The sequence below is a fragment of the Melanerpes formicivorus genome, unplaced genomic scaffold (assembly GCF_026170545.1).
Source record: "Melanerpes formicivorus ecotype bairdi unplaced genomic scaffold, bMelFor1.0.p_v2 SCAF_4, whole genome shotgun sequence".
Lineage (NCBI taxonomy): Eukaryota > Metazoa > Chordata > Aves > Piciformes > Picidae > Melanerpes > Melanerpes formicivorus.
The window spans coordinates 15,872,456-15,893,916 of NW_027142356.1; the positions used below are offsets into that span (position 1 = coordinate 15,872,456).

The window sequence follows — 21,461 nt, forward strand, 5'->3', positions numbered from 1 at the left end:
TCCAAAGCCTTATTCCCATCTTCTCCCCCTGCTGTTGCCTTAACTTTGTGCCCAGTCCATTTAAATAAAACATCCTCATGACACCTATTTCCTACTTCCCTTGTCATTTTATTTTTATCTCATTCAAGAGAATGTCCTGCTGTGCTTTACTCTTTCAAGACAACTTTTCTCCTTAAGCAAGAAGTGATTCACGGGTCATGATGATTTACTAATTTGTTGCTAAGGTAAAACAGCACCTGTACAGTAAAACTCAAACTTTTACCGAACACAGAACAGATCATTGCAAGTTTCTTGTAGTTCAGTATTCATTAGTACATGTTTATGCCAATTTTTCAAGCTGGGGGCAAGACCATCAGAAAGCTTAGAAAATCAAAATCCAGAAGTGTATCAAAGTCATGCCTGTAACAAAAAATGCCAAAATCATGAAATCAGCTATGAAATAATTAAAGGCACTAATCTCTTTCAATGCCCTCCCAGTTACTAGAACCTTTGCAGGAGTAAGAGGATATTTTATACGAAGTCAATTTATGATCCGTGCATAAGTGCCAAACTCAGCTTCTAACACAACATTCAATTGCAAAACACTCAGCACAACACTTAGCTGTATGTATGACATACAGCTGTATGTCATAAAGAATATATTCTAATGCCATAACTGCCATAGTTTTCTTAGTATTTATAATTCCTAGCACTAGACTTTCACATGTAATATTATATACACAAACCAAAACTGTATCTAGACGAGGTTTATCAGACTGCCTTTCAGTACTATATATCTGGGGTGAGAGGATTCTTATGTTTTCTACAGTATGTTTTAATTAGAGCAGACAAATTGAAGTGCATACTTTCATTAAGATTTTCTTTGTTCATTCTTGTATCCACTGTGAATCCTGTAAGTTTTCACAGATTTAGAATCTTACTAAAAAAAAAAAGTTTTTTTTTTTCCAGAAGCTTCAGTTTTAGCATGCTGCTTTAATGCATCATGCTTAATTATTCCACATAATGCATAAATACTGTTTATAGGTGTATTTAATCTACATTTGAGGAAATATAGTTAGCAAAATAACTCTTGACTCAAAATTCCTAATACTTATTTTTAAAACTAACAATTAAATTCAGTAACTTTAAAAAACAGTAGTCCTTCAAATGATATTTGTTATCATAGTACATATGTGCCAGTCAGTTTGACTTCAGTTTGATCAATGTGAGCCCCTGCTTGGTTCTGAAAATGGAAGTCAAATCTTTCATTACAAAGGCTGAATCCAATTGTACAGAAAAAGATTACTGGATTTAAGCTTTGGAAAAAAATGCAAGAGACAGATTTGCAATTTTGCAATATTAGTTGGAGATGCTATTAAACTGCACACTTACAGAAGGACCTTTTTCTAACACTTGTTGCATCAATCAGATGCATTCAAGGATAAATCCCTGTAACTTCAATCATTTGTACTAATACTTCTCTTCTTTGCCATAGCATCAAGAACAAACAATAGATTTCATTGTTCTGGTTCCTGCCAGAAACACAATCAAATATCATACACAATAATTATCTTATTTAATGTAAAAGCCTTTTTGACTCCAAGGCCAAGAGGAAAAAATTAAAGAGAGTTAATCATTTCTGATTTAAAGCAATAATATCAAATGAATGGAGTTTTTAATTCCTTTGGTAATTACTGTGAGTCAAGATTCCACAAGATGGTGCTGTAGTCCTATTTGAGAAAATAACTATGCTCTTTTGAATTGGGTCTAACATTTAGAAGAAAACCTCATGTCATTTTTAGGATAATGAACAGTGATTTGCAATATCTATTTTCAATGGAGAAGCAAAATATATTCATATAATGTAACTTTCCATTTTACTTTATAACAACTGGAAGTTTTATTGCAAAAGTTAAAAAACCTTCTAATAACGTTTATATAACATAAGGAATCACTGGATGTTCTTCTGATTGTATATACCATAAAGTCAATTTAATTACTGTTAAAATGTCATTTATAACACCACCAAACAGCTGCTTTCACCTTTATTTGAAAACACTGAAAAATAAAAAAAAAACATTCCACTGATTCTGTGATATTGAACTCCAAAAAAATCTTTAAGTGAACAATCTTAGCAAAAAGAAACTTTACATGATCAAGTACCAATTTACACAGAGTAATTAATTAAGTGATGATATCATACCTCACACATCTTTGGTTTGATGGTTTAGAGACTTTTACTCTTGCATACATCTCTAAAGATGAATTTTAATATGTCTTCAAATCATTAAAATGTTGTGTATCTCTATATTGAATGATTTTCATCTGTACTCATCATAAAGTGTCTTGGGTAAGACCACTAAAACAGTCAACGTCTCTTGCAGTCAAAGTCCATGGACGTCCTGGCACATTTTAGCATTTAGGATCAAATTAGCTCTCACTTTGTCAGTGTTAATGGAAGCCATCATCTATTGGTGCTTTCTAGCTCGGCATGAAAATGTATATTTAAAAAAAAAACAACAGCAAAAAGGTATATATTTGAAATTGTGTATTTAAGTTTTCATTAAAACTTATTCAACAGTACAGATGGTAAGATGGTATGTAAGAAAGCCTGTTGGGTTTAATATGCAAGTCCCAGCTGGAATGTTTCCAAACAGGATGTAAACCACAGTCCTCAAGCCTGCACTTCAAAAAACATATTACTTAGCACACTAAGCTGCAAATGTCAACACAAAAATACACTGCTTTAAGGACTTCACAAACTGAGGGGGTGATAGCTATTTGAAAAGTTTTTAAAACAAAAAATTGGGACCGAGGGTAGGTAGGGAAATCAATACACAGAGGCATTAGAAAAATATTTATTCAATGGCTAAAAGTACTAGTGATCACTATAAATTTATTATATTAAAAATATAATGCTGTACAAACAAATACAGTATTAGTTGTGATATCAGTAAGTCTACAGAAAATGGGTCAGAGACCTGTGCTTTTAGATCTTCTCAGAGGTGTTGCTCGATGTTTTCAACAATTCTGAGGTTTCCTCAATTCTGAAAATAAATTTGGTTTACATGCACTGATTAAAACACATTAAAAAATACCCAGCTTGCCATTAATTTTCTAATGAATGCAAATTACTAACAAGCCACATGAAACCTTAAGTTTACTCTGCAACTGGTTTATATTTTAAATGGCTTTCATATATCAATAAATCTTAAGTATTCATAAGGAAAGAAGTAAGCCACACCATAAAATTAAAACACTACAGAGACGGCAGCTTTTTTTCAGGCCAAGCATTTATAGAATAGACCTCTCTCACTAAAGAAACATTTCTCTTCAAGTACAATAAAAATATCCCCCCAGAAAAATTCATTGCAGATCTCAGGGCTAATACCAAATATACCGTAATACAGTTATCACAATGCTCAGGTTGAAATTGGCTTTACTTCTTAAATAATAAAAAATAGATACTGTGGTTATTCTTCAGAAAGAAAAGTTGCAAGTACCAGGAAATTCCTATCAGAACATAACATATTTCTTGTCAACCACATTCTAAACACATTAATTTCTAGTTAATACTATTAAGAATGCCTTTTATTTCTTTTTAGAATCAAAACAGTGACTCATCCCACAAATACAGAACTGTAAGTGGATTTATTATCCAACAGAGTCATAAGGAAATGCCACACCTGACACAGGGAACTTTGAGGTTTGGAACACATATGTACATTCTCTTTATGCCTTAGTCCAGTACATCCCCCTCCTGGGAAATGAATTCCTGCTGCCCTTTCCTATTACTTACATTTTACTTAGCCTTTCCATTCTTTGTCTTGTTGTCTCCTGCAATTTAAAAACAACAAAGTTAGTGAACTCTTCAAAGCTAATATTATTCAGATGGACTTCCAACTTGAAAAATGCATAGAGAAGATATGTAAACAGCGGTTAAATTCACATTAGAAAGATGAGACAGACATAGATGTAGTTTTGCACAGTTTCCTTGTTTTTCACCACTACTGTATACAACTAAAACTATTGCTTACTTGTTCTCTGGACCTCAGAAGGAAATCAACTAAGCATTTGCCTATTTTACTTACCTTTGAAACGTCTGTCAGATTATGAGAATTAATGGTCATGGCTTTGGGAGATGGGTCTGTGGATAATGGTGAACTGTATCCTGACGACTGATGAAGATTCTCTGGCATCTCCTTCTTCCTCTCTGTATCTATGGAGACATACTCAGTTTTGTGTCACCTTTGCCTTTTTGGTCCTTTACTGCAAGGTCAGCTATCAAATAGCTTGATTTACAGTATGTAATAACAGAAGAGAACACATTGTTAAGAGAGGGAAAAAGAAAAGCTGCTGGTAAAGGTCCAAAATAGGTTTCTCATTATCTGAGAATAAGGTAAGTGTGGTATATTACATACAACATTTTAAAAAATCCAAACAGATTACTAGAAATGCTACCTTTATCCTAATTACATTAAAATCAACACTAAAGAAAGTCTAATTAGTGGGTCAAACATTTAATAGTAATTTCCAATAGTTTACATGACTTTTATTGTAAATTACCTGTTCAAACATGTATTTGTGCTAAGCAACCTGTCTTATAAACAGCAAAAATACAAACAAAGTCATCACCTTCTTGATTATCTTAAAAGCTGTATCAAGTTCTTGCTGTTTCTCTAGCTCTACATTCAGCAGAAACACTATCTTTTACATTGGGAAAGCTCTGATACTCTACAATTTTGGAATACTATTTCTTATTTAGAAAAAGACAAAAAGTGTCCTCTTATCCATATCCATGGCCATTGCCTACGGATCTCCCATTTGGAACATGTTTAGCTACACTACTTTGTATGTAAAATCATATTACATTATTTTTCATCAATTAAATAATAAAGTATATTCTGCACAGCTGTTATTGTTGAAGAGCACTGCAATCAAAAAGAACAAAGCATTTAATCTCAAATAGAACAGTTAAGACTGGCGGAAGGTTAACTTCTGAATTTTTCAGCATGCTTCAAGTTAAAAGTCACTCAATTGCAACTGTCTGCTTAAACAGGGTTTTAGTCAAGGTCAGCAAGAAATGTTTAGCATACAATGTTAACTAAAAAGAAAATCACTAATACTCACCAAGAGAAACTGGAAACCTAATAGAAGTACATTCTTGATTTGTATTGCTGAGCTCTGTTGATATATTCTGAAACATAAGTTTAATGTATTATAACAATATATTCTGTTTAAATTTTCTTTGGATTGAACAAAAGTATGTTTAAGTACTAATTATGTATACAGTTGCTACACCATCCAGATATGTTGGTGGAGCACAAACATCTTTACAAGACTAAAAACCACAACATTTGCATACATACATTGCATTGAAAAAATAGTCTCTTTCATGGGAGCTTTTTTAATATCAACATTGCTGTTCAGAAACAGGTCAAAAATAGGTTCAAATATAGTTTACATGACTTAGGTTTAAGTAGAACGATCAGACTGTTCTTGGTCTGTGCTAACAGCTACATCTTGACATTGGCTACTGTTACCATAACAAAATAAGAGTACCTTCTGCTACAAGTTGATATTCAGAAATTCAGCTCCTCAATCGTAAAAAATTAGCCTATAGATGTACTGACATTCATTTCACCTAATTGCTTCAAATTCAAAGTCTATTTTAAGCTCCTAAAAGAGAGGGCTCTTTTAAGAGAGCTTCTCAGTTTAACTCAATCTAGCTTAAAAAATAAAAAAAAAAAAAGTTGTTCCAAAACAAAGTTAACCTTGTACTCACAATAAGTTTTTTGAGTACACTTTTTGAATTATTACCAAAAAACAAATCTCAAACATCTACTTTATTTTCATCCACGAGTTACCATTAGTGATATGAAATCTCAGCCTTTTATAAAGTATATTACTTTTTAAACTCTAGTAACTGTATCTGTGAACAAGTGAAAGGTATATCCAAATAAATGAATGAGGCAGATACAGGTATTGTGTGGGAAGCCAAGAAAAAAATATAATAATGAATATTTCTTCCATAAATAAATAAATACATACATATCTGCACTGACTAGTTCTGCTCAGTTCTTTTCATTGGAATGCTTTTAGCACCCTTCAGACTTTCCCATAGCGAAGTGCACAGCTGCTGCCATTTTTGCAGATGTGCAAGACAGATATTAAAAGTGTTTCTGCTATGTTGGCGAGATATCAGAAGTTCTTTGGAAAACTCAAGACTAACAAGGGATAATTCTAAATTGCTTCTGTATCTGTGGAAGCACAACTTGAATGTAATTTCATGAAATGAAGAAGCAGCAATTCTCTGGACCAAAGGATTATTTCTTGGCAGTTTTCAAAGGTCTATTACAAAAAAACGTTAGGGTTTTGAAGATTTTATTTTTTTTTTAATACAAAAACAGCTTACTTTGTTTTGAAAAAGAAATTAGAAACAATGCCACTCACAAACTACATTCAAGCTTGTTTCGGCAGATGATTTCATTCAGCAACATTCAGATCTTAATACAATTATCTTAGTAGAACTCAAAAATTTGCAGTAAGCATTGTCTAGTACTATTCTATACCTTAGCATGACTGTGATAAACATATTAGTGAAGTAATAATAAACCAAATTTACAGAAATAAAACAACAAGCCTAGTCTGAAACACAAGCTTTCCCATACTGGTACTGTCACGAATGAACAAACATCTCTTGAAAAGAATACACTTGAAACGGGAACAAAGCTATCTTATAGTTGTTTAGCTGAAGACCTCTCAAAACTGATAGCAGTAGAAAATATGTTCAAATATCTCTAATGATATGTCCACAGATAAATTAAATATCCATAAGAAATTGATTTCTAATGGTAAATCACCTGAGTCATTGCTGACCTGAAACTGTGTTCAAAATACAGCATCGCAAAATACATCCACATAAGTGAAATTCTAGAAATGTGAGTATCAGTATCTTCCAACAGTATGAAAAACAACAGATTTAACCACAACTGCAGCACTTTCACACACCTAAAATTGCAATTAATATAATGGACAAGAAATAGTAAGGGCAGAAAGGGACTGACAAAAAGGAGAAAGACCAGCAAATCAGGATAAAAAATTCAAAGAGCCGCTGATTAAGAACAGGACTAAAATTAAAATTAACGTTTCCATTAACAGTGTATTTTCCATTGAGGATGCCATATATTTTTGTCAACATTAGCTATGTAAAAGGAAGACTTAACCTTCCAAAGGGCATCTCTGTATCAGATTCAAGTTTGGAGAATGAAATCTATATATTCAATTGTATCACCAGCAGATCAGTGTAAGAAATTCAGAGTAATGCAGGCCAGAATAAGGAAATTCTTAAATCTACCACTAGGACGAAAATTCTCAACTACAGAAACACTGAACTTTTGAAGACAGTGTAATTAAGAGTCTTCAAAATATCTTTCCACATGATCACTGGAGTACCTCTCCTATGAACAGGCTGAAAGAACTGGGGCTGTTCAGCCTGGAGAAGAGAAGGCTCCAGAGAGACCTTAGAGCTGCATTTCAGCATCTGAAGGGGAGCTATGGGAAAGCTGGGGAATGACTTGTAGCAATAGGATGAGGGGGCAATGGTTTTAAATTGGAGCAGGGTAGATTTAGTTTAGACATAATGAGGAAATTCTTTACAATGAGAGGGGTAAAATAGGTTGCCCAGGGATGTGGGTGAGGCACTGTCCCTGGAGACATTAAAGATCAGACTTGATGTGGCCCTTGGCAGACTGCTCTAATTAAAGGCATCCCTGCTCAGTGCAGGGGGTTTGGAGAAGATGACTTTTGAGGGTCCCGTCCAACCCAACACAACTGTGAATCTCTAGAAAGTAAAGACACAGACAGTAATGACTAATGAAGATAGGCTTAGCTATACCTGCTGCTCCTGCAAGAAAAACAATTTCCAATGGAGAGCTTTGTTTTATAGAGCACCAAAAAAAAACCCAAAGGAATTTTACAGTTAAGAAAAATATATCACCAACTTCATAAACAGCACTTCCATTCATATCATGTCTTTAAAAAATAGCAAAAAAACATAAACCAGGATCCAGAGAGAGCAGAAACAGGCTTACAACACTATGTCTGGGAAATTTTTGTTATAAAAGAACAGAACATACCTTTTCGGACTGCAATGTTAGCTCTGTTTCAAGAAGCAAAACTCGACTCAACAAGTTATTCCAGTCCTTCTCATCTATGATCACCTTTCCTTCCAGTTTCTCTTCTAAAACATGCAGTTTATCTTCCATCCAATCTAGCTTATGAAGCTTTTCCTGGCAATCAGCAAGCTGAATCTTTAGGAATTCAATCTCTGAATTACCTTCCATGACCTGCTAATATGGATAAGAAGATATCCTCTAATTTTGAGATATAATTAATCATTTGATCAAGGGAATTAAGTGGAATCTTCAAGTTCACTAACCACTTTGTGCTACATTAGAAGACATTTTTTCTTTCAGAATTATCATAATATGCCTACTTGCAGAACTCAGCTCTTAAAAGACACTGTTGGCAGGACTGGCTCTTGAAAGGACAGTACAGTTTAGAAGACTATTTCAACTTTTTCAATATATGTATTAGTTACACCTAAGGAACATCCAGCTATCTTACTAAAACCTTTATCCCTTTAGAAAAGCCCTGTAAGAAAAGTTAAGAATACATGCAGACAGCATCTTTGAATAAATACTCTTACCTGTTCACATTTAACTTCCACAACATCGTGATCTGGGTACAATTCTTCTTCATTACCTCCCTGTGCTAGAAGGGGTAGTACATGAAGGTCACCACTAACTTCACTGCCTGAGTGACGTTCTACGTGGGGCTTCTTTTGAGTACATGAACAAGAAAAAAAAAACAAAAAACAAAAAATCACTAGTGTTATTCCTTACAAAAGCATTTCAGTTGTCAGACAAATAAGTGACAAAAGACCTATCATTTTAGTATTTAAATCTGATAATCACATTCCAACTGGAGGCAAAACATAGAAAGCAACAGCAGGCTGCTTAACTTTTTAAAAATCATACAGACACTAAAGAACTCTAAAATAAATATGCACACACTTTACCAAGTGTACTGCGTACTTTGATTCCCTTCCATAAACAGTAGTGAAGGCTCTTGTATTGCAAGGATTGTTAGATTTCCCAGTGTGGACTGGGAGGTATGACTAGGACTGTGTGTACTAGCATACATATAGACAGTACAAACATCAAAAACCACAATTACTAGTTTTGTGCAGCATTTTAGCAGCTACAGATTCCTACATGTTTTAGTGAAGCTGAAACTCTCTTATTCAAGGGAATTTTTAACACACTCATTCAGTACTATCATTCAACAAGCAGAAGTGCCAAACAAATAATTCCAAGTATTTTCTTTGCGAAGTTTTCCTCACTGCTAAAAGCAGTAGTTTGCTTCCATATAGAAATCACCAACATTTAATGGGAGGTCACAGTTCTAAAAGTTTTGTGTGAATGTACTTCATGGCCTTTCAGAGAAAATACTAGGAAAGCTATCCACTTCACAGGCCAAAAGTGGCACAATGTATAAGATGAAGTGTTACTCTTGTAAAACAGAAGAGCAATGTTACATTAAGTCTTTGCTGAACAGATTAAGACAAAAGTGAAAAAAGTTTTGAAAGCTATGCTGAAAACTCCACAATGTTAGGCCAAACACGCTTCAGTCTCCAAACAAAATGTATATTCTTCTTTCAATTGTGTCTTCATTTTTATTGAAGTCCCTTCATTTGATATAATTCACACAACAGTTCTAGATCTGTATCATCAAGACTTCAAGATCAACTACTCTGACAAAGACAGAAGCAATATGCTCTGTATTTCAGCCATTATTTCAGTCAAGAACATTCTGGAAAAAACAAACAAACAACTACAACCCCACCCAAAAAACCTGACTAAGCATTAAAACCTAAATAGACATATTCCAGAAAAAAGGACATATTCCAGAAAATAGCCTGACTTGATAGAAATTAGGTTAATCTTTAGATATACAACATATAAACAATTTTCATACCTCTTTAGAATTCAGAGCACTCCCACTAGGATCAGTAAGGACATTACCACAATTTGGCCATACTTCGTATTTGAAAGACCTGAGTTTTTTCCTCGTTTGGGATTTAACCTTACAAGCAAAGAAGAGAAAACATTACACTTCTAACAGAGGAATATTTTCAGGAGCAGAGAACAACATGACTTGTGAAGGGGATGACAAACCCCACTTTCTGTCATCATTAACAGGCAGGAATATTCCATGACACAGAAACACATTAAACCTCTGAAGCACAGTAATAATTTAAAAAAAACAAGACCAAAATTTACAGAGGAAATATCTGGAAAGTGAATGTCATATTCATACACTCATTAAGGCCTATGCAAGAATGCATCAAAGCTGGTCATAAATAGAAATGATCAACTTGCACCAGAGTTGAAGGAAGCTAATTAAAAAAAAAAAGTAAAATAAAAAAGTAGTTATGCCCCCAAAAGCAAAAAATGAAGTATATAGATAGAAGTCCTGAAACTCAAGTGAAAAAAAAAACTGGAAAATATGAAGACTGAAAATTACTTTTACTAAAGCACCAATTGATAAACTGCATACATTTAGAAAAAAATGCATTAAAGTAAGACAAATGAAAATAATTTGATTTGAGATGTATACCACTGAAAACCAAAAACAATCGAGGTGTTTCAATTAAATATTGGCAGAACTTCAGCATATCAGATGGTTTTGCTTTGTTTTCAAATCTACCTGCAAAGTCCAGCAAGTTATACAAGCATTCACTAGGAAGTGTAAAAGCAAAAAAAAAAATTAAAAAAAATAAAAATCAATTATTGAAGAGACAGTAAGTATTTTTTTCTTTATACCACAAGGCACAAGCATCTTTGTCTTTTGCATACCATCTAGCACTTAAGCATCTAACATTGGAACTTACACTACTCACCCAATTTTAACTATCAACAAATCTGTATCTTCAAATAAACAGATAGAATTATAGAATCATAGAATCAGTCAGGGTTGGAAGGGACCACAAGATTATCTAGTTCCAACCCCCCTGCCATGGGCAGGGACACTCCAAGCTAAAACCACGCTGGCCAGAGCCTCATCCAGCCTGATCTTAAACACCTCCAGGGACAGGGCCTCAACCACCTCCATGGACAACCCATTCCAGGGCTTCACCACTCTCATGGTGAAGAACTTCCTCCTCACCTCCAGCCTGAATCTCCCCACCTCCAGCTTCATTCCATTCCCCCTAGTCCTGTCACTACCTGAGATCCTGAGAAGTTCCTCCCCAGCCTTCTTGTAGGCCCCCTTCAGATACTGGAAGGCCACAATTAGGTCACCTCGGAGCCTTCTCTTCTCCAGACTGAACAGCCCCAACTCTTTCAGTCTGTCCTCATAGGAGAGGTGCTCCAGCCCTCTGATCATCCTCATGGCCCTTCTCTGGACACACTCCAGCACGTCCATATCCCTCTTGTAACAGGGGCTCCAGAACTGGAGACAGTACTCCAGGTGGGGTCTCACCAGAGCTGAGTAGAGGGGGAGAATCACCTCCCTTGACATGCTGGCCACACTTCTCGATGCAGCCTAGGATCTGATTGGCTTTCCAGCCTGCAAGTGCACATTGAGAGCTCATGTTGAGCTTCTCAATCTTCAATTTCCACCTGCAGCATCAAGCATGTCAAAAGAAACTTATCATAAAGTTATTGTGTAATCAGTACCTTATTCAAGTTACTTAATTCCTTATGCTTTTTCACCACACAGTTGATAATGTCACAAACAATCTGCATTTTTCTTTCTGCAAAGCCAAATTGAAGAAACTGCTGTTTTGTTAAAATTGGTTTATATTGAAATTGATCTCGAAGAAGCTGCAACAAAATAAAGTACTTATTATCACTTTCAGATTCACCACATTGTAGAAATGGCATGGTCAGGTTCTTATTTTTCTACAATATTTTACTTCATTCTGCACTTCAGCAGTTAAACTTTTTCCTCATTTGGTTATTTATATATGCTCAGCTATTTCTTCTAACTAGACTTTCCACATACTTCTTCCAGAAACATTTCACTTATATCACTCTTATAAAATTTAACTCAGTCTTAAGAATTTATCTGATGAGATAAATTACTGTAGACATTAACATTAAAAAAGTTTAACAAAAAATTTCAAAAGTTAATGTACAATAAAAAGTTGTATTAATGTTAGCAAATGCATCAGAATGCTAAGGCTACCACAGAGCTGCCTTGTAAAGGAGTTTGTCTTCCTCAAATGGAAAACTAGTCTGAATAAGCTAGTATCAGTTAATAAATCAAGCAAATGTATAATAATATGCTTATATTTTTAAGAATAGTTCAAAATTATCTTCAGTCAGTTAAGAATTTGATTCCAATTTATAAACTGTTAAGTATTGAGCTTTATATATCAATACAGCATGGTGTTTTAAAAAAGCTGCATTCCTTAACTGAGCTTGCATTACAATTATTCAAATTTGATGTGATTCTTTTTGCTGGTTATAATTTCTTCTAAGGTCACCTCTATGAAAGTAATTGTGTAATAAATATTTCAGTATTCTTCAAAACTAACATAAAACAGTAATATTACTGTTTCTGCAATTGCCTCAAAATTGAGATTCGGTTAACAAGTACCATCCTTGTTTTCAGGAAACCTAAGTAAAAAGTTGTCACACAGTGATTTACCACTCATCTTGTATCCTAGCGGAATTATAATTCATGTTCATTGCCAGAAATTCACTTTCTAGTAAATCTCATTCTAAATGTTTAATTTTTATGAGGTCACACTAACAAATTGAGTCTCTTCTGGAAAGAGCATGAAGAGATACCTTATAAATAGCTTCAATAAAACGCAAGTCAGTCTTTGCTGTGAGCTCCACATCACACTTTACCAAAAGTTCTGCTATGTGAGTTGAAAAGGATGTAAAAGAGTAGCTGATGATAGGTAAAAATGCAGCTGGGTCACCCTTTACTAACCTATTGAGAAACAAAAGTGGTTAACACAGCATAAGATAACAACAGCCTTTCATTACATAAATTCAAACATTTAACTTGAAAGATATTTTAATATACCCAGAATGGTATATCCAAATACCTCCTTCATTTTAAGGAGTTTTTTTCCCCAGGTGTATCTCATTCAGCAGTCTTTACTATTATCTCTACAATGCTCAAAATAACCCTTTCATAACCCTTACATAATTTTAACATTTTCAATCTAAAGCCCACTAGCATTTGCTGCTCAACATTCAACTTTGGGTCAAGAAAATTTTGTTAGCATTTACAAAGAAATTATAAAAGTGAAAATAGCAGCAGAACAAGGCAGTGATACACTCAGGATTATGCTAAGGATTTCTCAGAACAGTAAAACTGCGTCCTATTATCTTCAAGGTTATAACTTCCCATAGACATAGATTCTGCTCATTCATCACTGAGTACAATAATACTTATACATATCTTATTTACATATTTTGCTGTCATCATGTATTAGCATACGTTTATTCACACTGCCCCTTACATTGTGTAATCCACATCTCTTGGATAATTTAGTAAACGAAGTCCTTGTTCTATTTTTCTTAAACTTCCTTTTAGGTCTCCTGTTGCCATTATTCCAAATGCTATTCTTCTTTCAGATTACAAAATACAATTGTAGTGTAGTCCATTCCCAGTATAGTCCATTCCCTTCCTTAAAAAAAAAGAAGTTACACAAAAATTATAAAACACAACAAAATTACCAGTGAAATTCAAAGTTTTGGTCCTCTTTTCTAGATGCTACTATTTCCAAAGTATTACAGCACCAAGCTACAGCTCAATATCAGGGTATATATATATATATATATATATATATATATATATATATATATATATATATATATATATATATATATATATATATGCAGGGTCCTGCATCTGGGTCGAGGCAATCCCAGGCACAAATACAGGCTGGGCAGTGACTGGCTGGAAAGTAGCCCTGAGGAGAGAGACTTGGGGGTGCTGGTGGACAAGAAGCTCAACATGAGCTCTCGATGTGCACTTGCAGCCCGCAAAGCCAATCAGATCCTGGGCTGCATCAGGAGAAGTGTGGCTAGTAGGTCGAGGGAGGTGATCCTCCCCCTCTACTCAGCCCTGGTGAGACCCCACCTGGAGTACTGTGTCCAGTTCTGGAGCCCCTATTACAAGAGGGATGTGGAGGTGCTGGAGCGTGTCCAGAGAAGGGCCATGAGGATGATCAGAGGGCTGGAGCACCTCTCCTATGAGGACAGACTGAAGGAGTTGGGGCTGTTCAGTCTGCAGAAGAGAAGGCTCCAAGGTGACCTAATTGTGGCCTTCCAGTATCTGAAGGGGGCCTACAGGAAGGCTGGGGAAGGACTTCTCAGGATCTCAGGTAGTGACAGGACTAGGGGGAATGGAATGAAGCTGGAGGTGGGGAGATTCAGGCTAGATGTGAGGAGGAGGTTCTTCACCATGAGAGTGGTGAAACCCTGGAATGGGTTGTCCAGGGAGGTGGTCGAGGCCCCATCCCTGGAGGTGTTTAAGAGCAGGCTGGATGAGGCTCTGGCCAGCCTGATCTAGTGTGGGGTGTCCCTGCCCATGGCAGGGGGGTTGGAACTAGATGATCCTTGTGGTCCCTTCCAACCCTGAATGAAACTATGAAACTATGAAATTAATACCATCATTATCTTCATTCATTCTAAGTAAGATCAAGTAGCAGTCCTCAACCTAAGCAACTACCAAAGATCTTTAATGATATCTGAAAGCACAGTAAGAATTTAGGGCTGCCTAAACAAACTAAAACTAAGTGAAGACAAGTTTCTTCACGGTTCCAAAAGAGTAGAAATTGCATAAGGAGTGAAATACTTCTGCATTTTTAATTTAGAATGATTTTTACTCTTCTCTTCACCTGGCCCCAAGCTCGCTGGCCAGAAAAGCAATGTTTGGATATGCAAACATCAATAGGCAGTACTAGCAACTCAACACAGACAATACTTCTCTATTTAGCTGATCCTTTAAATTCACTTAAAATTGGTCAGGGAAAAGGGAGTAACAGACTGCCTAGATATATCAAAATAGGCACAAGTTTATTGGGATGATAACCAAAAGGTCCCTTTTTAACTTTTACTTTGTAAAACACAAGTTGAGAACTCACTTGAAAATAATTGTGGGCTTAGTTACATAGCAAAGAGACATTTACTTAAAGACATGGTGCAAACTATAAAAAGGTGCCTTTCTCCCTGCAAAGTTGTAAGGAAACTGATGAATGAAGAAAAGGAAAAGAAAAAGAAAAGGTGGAGAAGAGGGGGAAGACAACAAAAGAGAATCAGCAAAGTGTGAAATCACCAACATCCAAATCAGTTTTCAGAGCAACCAAAGGGATAAATAAATAAGGGAAGTGCAGGCTTTTAATATGTTTTACCAAACAAAACTGATTAGTAGCTTCTCAATGGACAAAGAGGAGACTGGGAGGGGATAGAATAATTAAACAAACAGACAAAGAAACAAAAAATTGCCCTGAGAGGTCCAAAAATAATGTTAACTCCACCTGGCTGTCAGACACCTTCAAAGCAGTACCTTCAAATATCAGTGCTGATACCTGTCTTAAAGAACCTTGTCCCTCACTCCACTGCTTTAAAGTACATTTATATTTAGAGATAGCCCATGAGTAATATGTACTGTAACTTAGAAGTGTTTGCATATAAGAAACCAGTTATTAGCTCTTTTTCAACAAAAGACTTTAAGCACAGATTGGATGATAGCCCAGCTCTTAAGTGACAATTGAAAACAAATAACTTGCTTCTTAGCAGTTGGGACAAACTGACAGAACTTGAGAAAGGTTACTAGCAAACTGCAAACTCAATGCTTTTTCACAGAGAAGGGGAGGAGGGAAGGGGAAAAAAAACACAGCGTGGGGAAAGAGTAAATTAAAATACAGGAAATTGACAGACACCTCACAAAAACAGTTCTTCCACACACCCTTGAGCCTGCTTGTGAAGGACTTCATCCTCAACAGTACTTCGCTCAAAATCCTTACCAAAAGTATTGATCTCAGCTACCAAGACTTATAACAGAAATCAGCTGTTCAATTTTCTCCTAGGAGATAACTGCCTGCCACTGCCTTCAGTGAACTTCTTTTCTTGTGAGGAAACATACTCATTGAAGCCTTCCAATGGGAGCAGCAAAGACAGACTGCCAGCCAGCCTTTATATCTTGAGAATATCTCTTCATATACCATTTTCTTTTGCTGACATAGATCAAAAAGGCCATACGCTGCAAAGATATTACTTCAAGCCTTGTCAGAAATTTATTCCAATGGATACTCCAGTTTGCAGCTTTATTTGATCCTGCTCATGCAAGCAAGTCTTCTTGGAAGGAACTTCTTGACCATACATTTCACTTTTAGTAACAAAACACACACAAACAACAAAATAAAACAAAACAAAACAAACACCAATCATCCACAAAAAAACCCACACCCAGACAATTAAAGGTTGCACTCACAACGGTCAGGATTTGTTTGTGAGTTTTTTTCCCCTTCTTGTGCCTCTGTGGTGTTTGAACTAGCAATCTTCATGAAAAGACCTTCACAAATGTTCTAGTTTTGTTCAAGTATTTTGTTCCTATTTAATTATTAGGTTCTTCCTCCTAATTGTTAGATTCTGGATTAATAGTCATGATAAATGTAAGTACACAACAATTATCACTAAAAGCTAGACATAATTCAACCTCAAGTATTTGGAAACTGAGACAGCCATTCTTCCTGTATTACTTTACAAAGTGATCCACCCTACAGTTTTGCCAATTTAACCAGATCTCAAGAAAATTCTCAAAGAGTCCTGAAATAATACTGAAGATCCAACCTGCAATTCAAATACTTAAAGACATTCTCACAGGAATTCACGTAATCACATAAGCTGTTTCCTGTAAGTATCAAAAATCCTTTCTACACTGGACCTCTAGATTGAAAAAACAGGAACTACAAACTGAGTAGCTCAGGAGATCATAAAAATTAGTTAAGTTGGTAGAAAATACTTGAACATCTTGGGAAGGTGAACACTACAGTGGCACATGGCTTTTACCTGTAGGAATTCATGACAGAACAATTAAAGAACATTTGCTAACCAGAATAAAATCAGATCTAATGAAGTTTTAAGAAACAACATAGAATTGCAACTGGTTTAAAGAACTGGTTTGAAGAAAATTGCATGTGGCATTCGAAGGACTAATCAATGACATAAAAGAAAAAAAAAACTACCACCAAGAAAAGCCATTCAAGTTAACAAGTATCTTGACACTGCAAACACTTTGCTTGAAATATCTAACAACAAAACAAGACTTTTTATTTCTTCTAATTATATTGAGAGTAATTCGTTACATGGAGCACCGAGAGATCACACCGTTATGCAGATACGCAAAAATGTCAAGGGCAGATACTGCACTTTGCTATTATAGAGCCAACTGCAACAGACAGGCTTCAAGCACAGAGTACTTGCTGTCGAGTGACCCGCATAAGGAACTGCACGGTTGCCCTGGGCTCCAATGAAACAGCCAAAAAACCGGAACGTGGCCCTGCCATTGGCAAGCCCGCCTGTGGTCCCAGTGCCACGCCAGCGACCTGAGGCGAAAACTCAAGAGCGGGATTGTAGCCAGAGCCCCACTCTCCTTTCCTCACCCGCAGATCAGCCGCACACCGGGCCTCCGCAACTCCCCCTCAGGCTCGCAGTCTCTGATGAGAGGGAGAGCACTAGGCTCAGAGCCGTCCCGCGCCGCCGGCCCCTAAGCGGGAACAAGAGAGAGAGATCCTGACGCTCACCCGCGCCAAGGGTCGCCCCCGCTATGGAAAAGCCCTTTCCGCCAGACTCTCGCTGTTCCCCTCAGGAGCCCGCTGGTGCAAGGCAAACGCAGACTGAATCTGCCGCCGCAAGATCCAACGGCCGCTTCCGCTTCCCGCGCGTCTCTCCGCGGTGACGTCACTTCCAGCAACAACAGCAAACGTCAAACCTGCCAGGCAAAGAGACGGGGCGGTAGCAGCAGCTTTTCCTGCGTGCCAGAGGGGCCTTCCTGGTTCCCGCTGCCTATCCTCGCTGCTTCGGACTGCACAGCCTCTTTCTGCCCGGCGAGGCTAACGCACCGATTCGGGCCGAGGTCGTCGCGGCGGCGGTTGGGACTCGATTTCGCACAGGTACACACACCGGGGAGGGAGGGGTCCCTCAGCGGCGCAGAGGAGTGCGGATGGACGGGCGGCGCGTCCAATCGAGAACTGGGGCCGTTGAAGTGGCCCAATGGAGCACGGGGGTGGCACCCACAGGGACGGGGCCGCCGAGGAGGCGGCGGCCGTATTCCGGCCTTCCTTAACCTCTCTCGATCTCGGCTCTCCAGTGTTGGGGGAAGTGTAGCTAGGGAAGGGGGCAGGGAGCGGCAAGCAGGGTGGCTGCAATACTCCGCTGGGGGCGGCGGGAGAACAGCTGTGACCGTCGACGATGGGGGCTCCCCGGAGCTGTCATGTTAAGTAGGGCGGTGTTGGGCGTGAGGGACCGGTTGTGCCGCTGGAACCACCGGCATAATTGCCTGGAGCTGGGGTTAAAAGGCTCTCAGGTTAAAAGAGATGAGAATTCAGAATACAGAATTAACCAGGCTAAAAAAGACCTTCCAGATCATCAAGTCCAACCTATCAACCAACACCATCTAATCAAATAAACCATGGCACTAAGTGCCTCATCCAGTCTTGTCTTAAACACTTACAGGGATGGTGACTCCACCACCTCCCTGGGCAGCCCATTCTAATGGCCAATCATTCTGTGAAGAATTTCTTCCTAACATTCAGCCTAAACCTCCCCTGGTACAGCTTGAGACTGTGTACTCTTGTTCTGGTGCTGCTTGCCTGGGAGAAGAGACCAACCCCCACCTGGCTACAGCCTCCCTTCAGGTAATTGTAGATGGCAATATCCCCTGAGCCTCCTCTTCTCCAGGCTAAGCAATCCCAGCTCCCTCAGCCTCTCCTCATAGGGCTTGTGATCCAAACCCCTCACCAGCTTTACTGCCCTTCTCTGGACACATTCAAGCAAGTCAAGATCTTTCCTAAACTGAGAGGCCCAGAACTGGACACAGCACTCAAGGTGTGGCCTAACCAGTGCTGAGTACAGGGGCACAATGACTTCCCTGCTCCTGCTAGCCACACTATTGCTGATACTGGCCAGGATGCCATTGGCCTTCTTGGCCACCTGGGCACACTTCTGGCTCGTGTTCAGCCAGCTGTCAACCGGTACCCCCAGGTCCCTTTCTGCCTAGCAACTCTCCAGCCACTCTGTCCCCAGCCTGTAGCACTGCATGGGGTTGTTGTGGTCAACGTGTAAAACCTGCCACTTAGATGTGTTAAATCACATGCCATTGGACTCTGCCCATCTGTCCAGCCTGTCAAGCTCCTTCTGCAGAGCCCTCCTACCCACTAACAGATCAACACCTGCCCCCAGCTTGGTGTCATCTGCAAATTTACTGGTGATGGACTCAATCCCCTCGTCCAGATCGCCAGTAAAGGTATTGAACAGGATGGGGCCCAGCACTGATCCCTAGGGGACACCACTAGTGACTGGCCACCAGCTGGATGTGGCACCATTCACCACAACTCTCTGGGCTCAGCCCTCCAGCCGGTTTCTGACCCAGCACAGAGTGCTCCTGTCCAAGCCACAGGCAGCCAGCTTGGCCAGGAGTTTGCTGTGGGGGACAGTGTCAAAGGCCTTGCTGAAGTCCAGGTAGACCACATCCACAGCCTTCCCCACATCCACCAGGTGGATCACCTGATCATAGAGCACATTGAGAGCTCATGTTGAGCTTTTTGTCCACCAGCACCCCCAAGTCTCTCTCCTCAGGGCTACTTTCCAGCCAGTCACTGCCCAGCCTGGATTTGTGCCTGGGATTGCCTCGACCCAGATGCAGGACCCTGCACTTGCTCTTATTGAACTTCATGAGGTTGGCTTGTGCCCACCTCTCCAGCCTGTCAAGGTCCCTCTGGATGGCCTCCCTTCCCTCCAGCCTGTCTGCTGCACCACACAGCTTGGTGTCATCAGCAAACTTGCTGAGGGTGCACTCAATGCCACTGTCCATGTCACCCACAAAGATGTTGAACAAGACAGGTCCCAGGACTGATCCCTGAGGGACTCCACTTGTCACTGGCCTCCACTGGGACATGGAGCCATTGACAGCCACTCTTTGGGTGCAGCCATCAAGCCAGTTCCTCATCCATCTAGTGGTCCACCCATCAAACCCATGTGTCACCAGCTTGGAGACCAGGATGTGGTGTGGGACAGTGTCGAAGGCTTTGCTCAGGTCCAGGTAAATGACATCAGTTGCTTGCCCCTCATCTATTAATTTTGTCACCTGCTCATAGAAGGCCACCAGGTTGGTCAGGCAGGATTTGCCCTTGGCAAAGCCATGCTGACTGTTCCCAATCACCTCTTCACTATTCTTTTGAGCGAGTAGTGACTCCAGGAGGATCTGCTCCATGATCTTTCCGGGCACAGAGGTGAGACTGACTGGCCTGTAGTTCCCTGGTTCCTCCTTCTTACCCTTTTTGAAGATGGGGGCAATGTTTCCCCTTTTCCAGTCTGTGGGGACTTCACCAGATTGCCATGACTTTTGAAATATAATAGAGAGGGGTTTAGCAACCTCATCTGCCAGTTCTCTCAGTACCCGTGGGTGTATCCCGTCAGGTCCCATGGACTTGAACACTTTCAGGTTCTTCAGGTGATCACGAACCTGATCTGCACTTACAATGGGCAGTTCTTCCTCCCCGTCCCTGGCTTTGACTTCCATAACATCAGGAGTGTGGCTAGAGGCCCTTGCAGTGAAGACTGAGGTAAAGAAGTTATTAAGTACCTCAGCCTTTTCCTCATCACTTGTGACCATGTCACCATTTTCCTTTCTGAGGGGGCCCACACCTTCCCTAGTCGTCTTCTTCCCATTAATATACCCATTCCCATTAATATATCATTATGTGTCGTTTTTATAGTTAAGAAAGCAGAAGCCAGTAGCTATACAGCATTGATCTAGATAAACATTACGATTTTAGTATCCTATTGTGCTATTTAATACTGTCAAAGAATTTATGATGTGGTAACAAAGTAACCCATAGAAGACAGGATTAAAATTGAAGTCAGGCTCTGATGGTATTATCCAGAGTCAGAAAAGATCAGTATTTTATAAATACAGCCAAGCTATCAAGAGGTTTCAATTATTAGATAAAGTTACATAATTGGAAGTATAAAGACATACATTGGTTGGCCTGTTGAATCATAATATGGAAAATACATATTCAGAATAATTTTACAATCTAGTTCTGGCCACAGTTACTTAAAAGACTCTGTAATAACAATGACATGACTGTTCTTGTTTAACAAGTGAATTCTAAAAGTCACCATAATGGATTAGTACAAAGCTGAAACTAACTGAAGGAGGAAATA

The 21,461-nt window shown here is 38.6% G+C and overlaps 2 protein-coding genes across 11 annotated transcripts in view; one reads left to right on the top strand and one right to left on the bottom strand.

The window, feature by feature from the left end:
* Positions 1–18,011, bottom strand: CEP44 (centrosomal protein 44). Of its 7 annotated transcripts, none has more exons than XM_068137062.1 (12): positions 17,678–18,011; positions 13,529–13,696; positions 12,843–12,990; positions 11,724–11,870; positions 10,021–10,128; positions 8,690–8,821; positions 8,118–8,330; positions 5,110–5,176; positions 4,071–4,198; positions 3,779–3,816; positions 2,961–3,026; positions 1–399 (listed from the first exon to the last, which is right to left on the bottom strand). In XM_068137062.1, exons 2-11 carry the CDS (start codon positions 13,615–13,617, stop codon positions 2,969–2,971), a joined length of 1,128 nt encoding a protein of 375 aa, XP_067993163.1. In that variant the 5' UTR covers positions 13,618–13,696; positions 17,678–18,011; the 3' UTR covers positions 1–399; positions 2,961–2,968. The 7 variants fall into 7 exon arrangements, with proteins under 7 accessions (XP_067993163.1, XP_067993164.1, XP_067993161.1 ...); XM_068137063.1 differs by lacking the exon at positions 1–399 and adding an exon at positions 2,033–2,659; XM_068137060.1 differs by lacking the exon at positions 1–399 and having other exon boundaries at positions 2,856–3,026; positions 17,819–18,011.
* FBXO8 (F-box protein 8) overlaps positions 17,980–21,461 on the top strand; it is a 21,493-nt gene continuing 18,011 nt past the window's right edge. For all 4 annotated transcript variants that reach the window (XM_068137070.1, XM_068137071.1, XM_068137066.1 and 1 more), the window contains exon 1: positions 17,980–18,187. The gene's annotated coding sequence lies outside the window, so the exon portion shown is untranslated. The remainder of the gene's footprint in view (positions 18,188–21,461) is intronic.

What these genes read in the sequence shown, in the direction of transcription:
- CEP44 (XM_068137062.1), bottom strand. Translation starts at nt 13,617, where the DNA reads ATGGCAACAGGAGACCTAAAAGGAAGTTTAAGAAAAATAGAACAAGGA. An exon ending in TGGAAGTTAAATGTGAACAG is followed by an intron (nt 8,331 to 8,689) that starts GTAAGAGTATTT and finishes TATCCATATTAG; the next exon opens with CAGGTCATGGAAGGTAATTC. An exon ending in TAGGTTTCCAGTTTCTCTTG is followed by an intron (nt 4,199 to 5,109) that starts GTGAGTATTAGT and finishes ATGTCTCCATAG; the next exon opens with ATACAGAGAGGAAGAAGGAG.